Source organism: Panicum hallii, chromosome 3 (assembly GCF_002211085.1).
Source record: "Panicum hallii strain FIL2 chromosome 3, PHallii_v3.1, whole genome shotgun sequence".
Lineage (NCBI taxonomy): Eukaryota > Viridiplantae > Streptophyta > Magnoliopsida > Poales > Poaceae > Panicum > Panicum hallii.
Window position 1 is genome coordinate 21,804,603 of NC_038044.1, and position 6,000 is coordinate 21,810,602.

Genomic DNA, 6,000 nt, shown 5'->3' on the forward strand with positions numbered 1-6,000 from the left:
CCACAAAAACATGAAACCTAAAATATCAGTGTAATTATACTTGCAAGTACCATGTTACAACAGTCTGGAAGGAGGACATTTCCGTTACTCCTTGCCACCGGATTAGTTGCCAAAGACATATGGAAGGTGGAGATCGTCAGATTGGTGAATGACAAGGTATATATGAAGTTGACATAAAATTGGTATTTGGACTGATTCACGTGCTCTGCTCTGGAAATTCCATGAAGTTTTCTTTTGAGAATGATGGTCATTTTTGTTGTAGGGGAATCACACATTTTCCATCTTCTTTCCGTTTTTTTCCTAGTAATGTTTTAATGTTATTTCTTTTTTTTCTTGAATAGTGTGCATCATTGTATTAAGAGGAGAATATTTAGAACTTACAACGCAAGGTGCCTAAGCACTTTGCTAGAGACCAAGAACAGATATTACATAGAGGGTAACAACCTACAATCTAGGATACTAATAGGCAATTACATAGAGGGTAACAAATGCCTATTACGCAAATGAAGCCACCACTCTTTAAGACCATTCAAGACGGGCGGCTGCAGCTGTTGGATGCCCAAAGGTGCAGTTCTTCCGAATGAGATTAACTAGCCCCAAGCATTTATGAAAAATTAGAATTAGTGATCAATTTCTATAATTAATTAATCAGTTAGTGATTAATGACATCATTAAGTTGCTTACTATTCACGAAAGGGCCAACCCGAAGGGGTGTGTCCCTTCAGCCCTTGGCCTCTTGGGCATGTATAAAAGGAGTGGTACCCCATCAATGGAATACAAGTAACTTTCATCTCTCTTCTACTTTCACTTACAACATGTTATCATGCACTTTGCTCTCTACTGACGCAAGGCAACATACAGAGACCGACGGGCCTCACTCTCCTTCCCTTGAACCCGGCAAACTTACATTTCTTTGTACTGGACGGTGGATTTCTCATCCTTCCGCTTGGTGGCCGCCGGCAATGGATTGCACACCGGCGCGGACTCTACTTCCGCAACAGGAACAACCACTTCTTCAGACTCCATGGTCATCGTCTTGTAGGACGTCATGGCCGAAGTGGTCGTCATGGCCGCCGTTTCCGTGGCGATCGCAGAAGCCATTTGAACGACGGCCGGGGACGCTGGATACCTCGACATCCGACTCCTCGCCATCAACAAGGAACCCCTGCTCCACCGCCGGCCTTGAACACCACCAGTGCCTCCTTCGAGTGCACTAGAATGGCGACGCCACCAACTGTACACCCGAGCTTCGTCCTCGGCACCACGGCGGCAAGCCGGGGCACACCACCATTCTTCAATGACGACGGGCCCTCGCCGAAGCCTGCTTGGCCGCCATCGACGGCGCAGCGCGCACGAGCGGCCCCTGAATGGCCTCCACCGCCAGCGATGGTGCCACCCTCAGCAGCTACCACCCCCACGACGCGTCTAGGGTCGCCCTTGGCACCCTCCCCTGCGATGCCCTAGGCATTGCCCTTGCCAACACCCTCCTCTCCACCAGCAGCGGCTTCCGCCTGTTGCCTCGGCTATGTCGCAGTCGTGCACCACCGCACTTGGAGCCCCGCCGCACTGGGGCTCTGCTCCGACCATTGAATCGGCTGGCGGTGGCCGGCAGCCGGCAAAGGCCACTGTACAGGGGCGGACCGAGGCGCAAAAGAGGTAGAGGTGGAGGCGGTGCTGCAGCGATGCAAGAGAAGGAGAAGCGCACGCCGGCGGCGGCAGTACACGTCGGCAGCGGCGACACCAAGGCCTGGAGGCGGCGATGGCTCTGGGGTCAGGCGGTAGCGGGTTAGGGCAACCCTAACCACTCCCACTTCCCTTTTTATACGGGCCGCCTTCGGCTGGGCCAACTCGGGCCGCAAGCAGGCTGGGGAAATAGCCCCCATAGCCAGGTCGCAAGCAGGCCGGGACAGCGCCCCAAGCCAAGCCGCTAACACCTGGGCCGAACTGAGCCGCCAGCAGGCCGGTCTAGCAAGGCACTCTGCCATGCCAAGTCAAGTCTCCTCCGCCCCATCTTACAAGCAATCTTACAAGAAAGCCCCCAGATTTCTATTTATTTACATGTTTAGAATGTTGTGTTATGCATGTTTATATTTAAGGCCCTATATTCTGAATTTGCATAAATGTTGCAAATAGCTATCTAGACCATCAGGTTTGGAAGTTAGCACCAATGTAATATGGATGCTATGATTATCATAGTAATTCTACATTATGTGATCCACAGATCTCACATTGGTTATGCAAATATTATTTCAAAACAATCTTTTCATGTGCTATTTATTTTATTCGTATCTTTAAAAATATGACACTTGATTTATTATCTACATCATGTAGTAATATGTAAAATTAAAATAAGGTATAAAAATTTGAATATTTGGAATAACACAAGGTGATGGAGACCTAGGCATCGGCTGCAAATAAATTCTTTAACCCTGAGACCATATTTTTAGGTAGCAAGTTACTTGCCCGTGATTGAGAGGTCTGCATTTTATGATGATTACCTACAATGTGTATATCCAAAATATTGTATACAATAAAATTTATATAAAATATGACTATCAAGTCATTAATTCCCACATGAATACAATCAAAATAGCTACACTATTCAGTTCAGTATACCTTAAATGATGTTGCAAGAATCATCTTGACTTCATTATTTTGCATAAATTTAGACATCACATATTATTTAATTTACCACAGTAATTAATCCTACACATGATCTCTCATGTATGAAAATGACTCATTTAGTCAATAAAGATTTCGCTAAACTTGCAGCAGATGGTAGCAACTATCTAACTTGGGCTATGGATGTGAAAATAATAATTGGTTTCATTAATACAATTAATGAACCTAATCGAGAAGCTCTTGTTTCAGATGCAGCCAAGTTTACGACCTTGCATTTTCTAAGACACCATCTTCATTCTGATCATAAGAATGAATATATGATGAAAGAAAACTCTCGAAATCTTTGGGTTTCACTCAAAGAGCGATATAATCAGCAACAAGCCATAATTCTGCCAGAAGCAAGACGTGAGTGGTCTATGCTCCATCTTATGGACTTCAAATCTATGGCAGAATATAATTCTGCAGTGCACAAGATTTGTTCCAAGCTTCAATTCTGCAATCAACCTTTGGATGATGTAGAAAAGATTGTAAAGACTGTGTCTATATTTCTCCCTACAAATAGATTATTGCAACATCAATATCATCATCACAAATACATCAAATATTCTGATTTAATATATGATTTACTCCAGGCAGAAAAATATGATGAAATCTTAATAAAAAATCATCACATGCGTCCTATAGGCGCATCCCCTATGCCTGAAGTTCATTTGAATGACCAGAATAATAATTAGAAATTTGGTCCTTGGACTTGTAAAGTCCTACTGGCCCAAGGCCAACCTGGAGCTACTTGCAAGTGGAATGTCTGCTGACTGCACAGAAGACAAGTTCAGAGAACTTGTCGAAGAAGTGAAGCCGGTGGCCCAGAAGCTAGTCGATAGCTTAGATCAGGAGTAGATTTAGATGTAGAAACATTGAATACTCTGTCTCGGCTATGCATATATGTAAATATGTTATCAGTTGTTTGCCTGTTGATGTGTTCGTGGTGCTGACTCGTAGAGTAGGACCAAAAATCGTAGGACTTAGAACAAAGTATTGGAAACGCCCATGTAGAGCTACCTAGAAGGCAACTCTTCTTGAGGTAGTCTATGGTTGTGCGCTCAATAATTAGACCCAATCAGGGATGTAGACGAACTAGGGTGAAATCACATCGTGCAATATCCTAGATTTTGTAGGCGTAGAAGCCTCTTCGACAGTATCGTAGTGACTTGGGCCGTTAGTTCTCGTGAACTGTGTAGGCTAGTACACGAGGTAGTCGGGTTGTTCGCGAATACTCATTGCGTTGTGACCCGTGGGGCAGTTGTGGAGTAGTCGTGCCAAAAAGTATTCGTGGCGTGTCCCCTAAGTATATTTGAAGACTTAGCATAGTTAGCATATTGTTAGTACTCGTGGCCATAGCCCCCAAGTTCTTGCAATGTAGCTAAAGGAAAAGTAGTCATTTAGAGACTTGATCAACTCTTTGATAACCGATGCTGCGCTGCAGCTGACAACTTTGGATACAAGTTATCTACGAAGTAGAAATGTCGTAGGTGCTCAATATTCCAGGAGTTTGGAACCTCCTGGCCATCAGGGTATAATACGACCCTGGTCTTGTAACTCTAGTGATGATAAAAGGTCCTTCCCATCGCAAGTTGAGCTTGTGTAGCCCTGTCTCATCTTGGATGCGACGGAGGACTAAATCACCAATGCTGAATGACCTCTCCTATACATTGCGGTCATGGTAGCATCGGATGCCTTGTAGATAGCGAGCTGACTGTAGTAGGGCGTTGCATCTGACTTCTTCTGTCGAATCAAGCTCCAGATATCTTGCCTGATCAGCTTCTCCTTCTTCATATATCTCTAGTCTTGGAGACCTCCACATGATGTCCGCATGTAGGATAGCTTCTAACCCATAGACGAGAAAAATGGTGATTGACCTGTGGCTTTGCTTGGTTGAGTGCGAAGCCCCCGGACAACTGAAGAGAGCTCATGAATCCACTTGCCTCCCTTTTTGCTGTTCTCGTCCTAGAGTCTTTTCTTCAACCCATCAAGAATTAAGCCGTTGGTGCGCTCAACCTGGCCATTGGCCCGTGGGTGAGCGACTGACATGTACTTTACCTCAATGGCTCTATTCTCACAGAACTCCCAGAACCCACGAGAGTGGAAATTAGATCCTAGATCTGTAATGATGGTGTTGGGGAAGCCAAAGCGGTGGAGGATGTCGCAGATGAAGCTGACTACTCGATCCACGGAGATCTTTGTAATCGGCTTGTACTTGATCCACTTTGTAAACTTGCTGATGGCCACCAACACATGAGTAAATCCTCCTGGCACCGTAGTCAAAGGCCCAATCATGTCCAGGCCCCAGCAAGCAAAAGGCTAGGATGGTGGTATGGTGATGAGGTTATGTGCCGGGACATGGGCCTGTCTGCTAAAGAACTGACCATTGGTACAACGACAAACGAGGTCTTCGGCGTCAGCCAAAGCTGTTGTCCAGTAATACCCAGACCTGAATGCTTTCCCAACTTGCGTCCTTGATGCTTCATGATTGCCACAGACTCCTTCATGAGTTTCTTGCTATATTTCTTTGCCTTTCTCGACTGGAACGCACTTCATAACGATGCCTGATGCTGAACCACACTTGTACAACTTGTCGTCGACCAGAACATAACTCTTGCTTGGCCTGATGATGCGCACAGCCTTGGCGCTTTTTGCATCAATGCCAAGGTGTAGCTTCTGATCTTTGATGAAATCGATGAACGATGTCCGCCAGTCGACCTCGATCGTCATGACCTCTCGGTCGGGCTCAGAAGGGCTCGGAGCGATGGTGCTTTGATCTGGTGCCTTGATGGACGGATGATGTAACTTGTGTACAAATACTCCTGATGGGACATTTTCTCGATCGGACCCCAGCTTCGAGCACACATCTTCCCCCACGTTGTTGTTCCGAACCACATGATGGATCTCGAGTCCTGAGAACTTGTTCTCGAGCTTGCGTATTTCCATGACAAATGCATCCATGGTGTCATTGTTGATGTCCCACTCCTTGTTGATTTGTTGGACCATGAGCAAGGAGTCGCCACAGAAAAGTAATCGCTTGATGCCAAGGGAGATAGCTAGGCGTAGCCCATGCAGTAACGCCTCGTACTCGGCTTCTTTGTTGGAGACCTCAAATAATATCTAGAACACATATTTGAGTTGTTCACCCTTAGGTGAGATGAAGAGAATTTCTGCGCCACCTCCTCCGAGCATGAGAGAACCGTCGAAGTACATAGCCCAATGATCTAGCATGTTGGCTGGAACTCCAACTTGATTTTCTCGCCACTGTGCCATGAAGTCGACTAGTGCTTATGACTTGATAGCGGTGCGAGACTTGAAATCAATGCTGAGAGCTTCCAG

At 45.8% G+C, this 6,000-nt stretch overlaps 1 protein-coding gene across 1 annotated transcript; it reads right to left on the reverse strand.

Annotated features, from left to right (window-relative positions):
• Positions 1-5,178: 5,178 nt before the first annotated feature.
• LOC112885342 lies at positions 5,179-5,622 on the reverse strand. Its single transcript, XM_025950979.1, has one exon. It carries the CDS (start codon positions 5,620-5,622, stop codon positions 5,179-5,181), a length of 444 nt encoding a protein of 147 aa, XP_025806764.1.
• Between the last annotated feature and the right edge of the window lie 378 nt (positions 5,623-6,000).

What these genes read in the sequence shown, in the direction of transcription:
- LOC112885342 (XM_025950979.1), bottom strand. Translation starts at nt 5,622, where the DNA reads ATGGATGCATTTGTCATGGAAATACGCAAGCTCGAGAACAAGTTCTCA.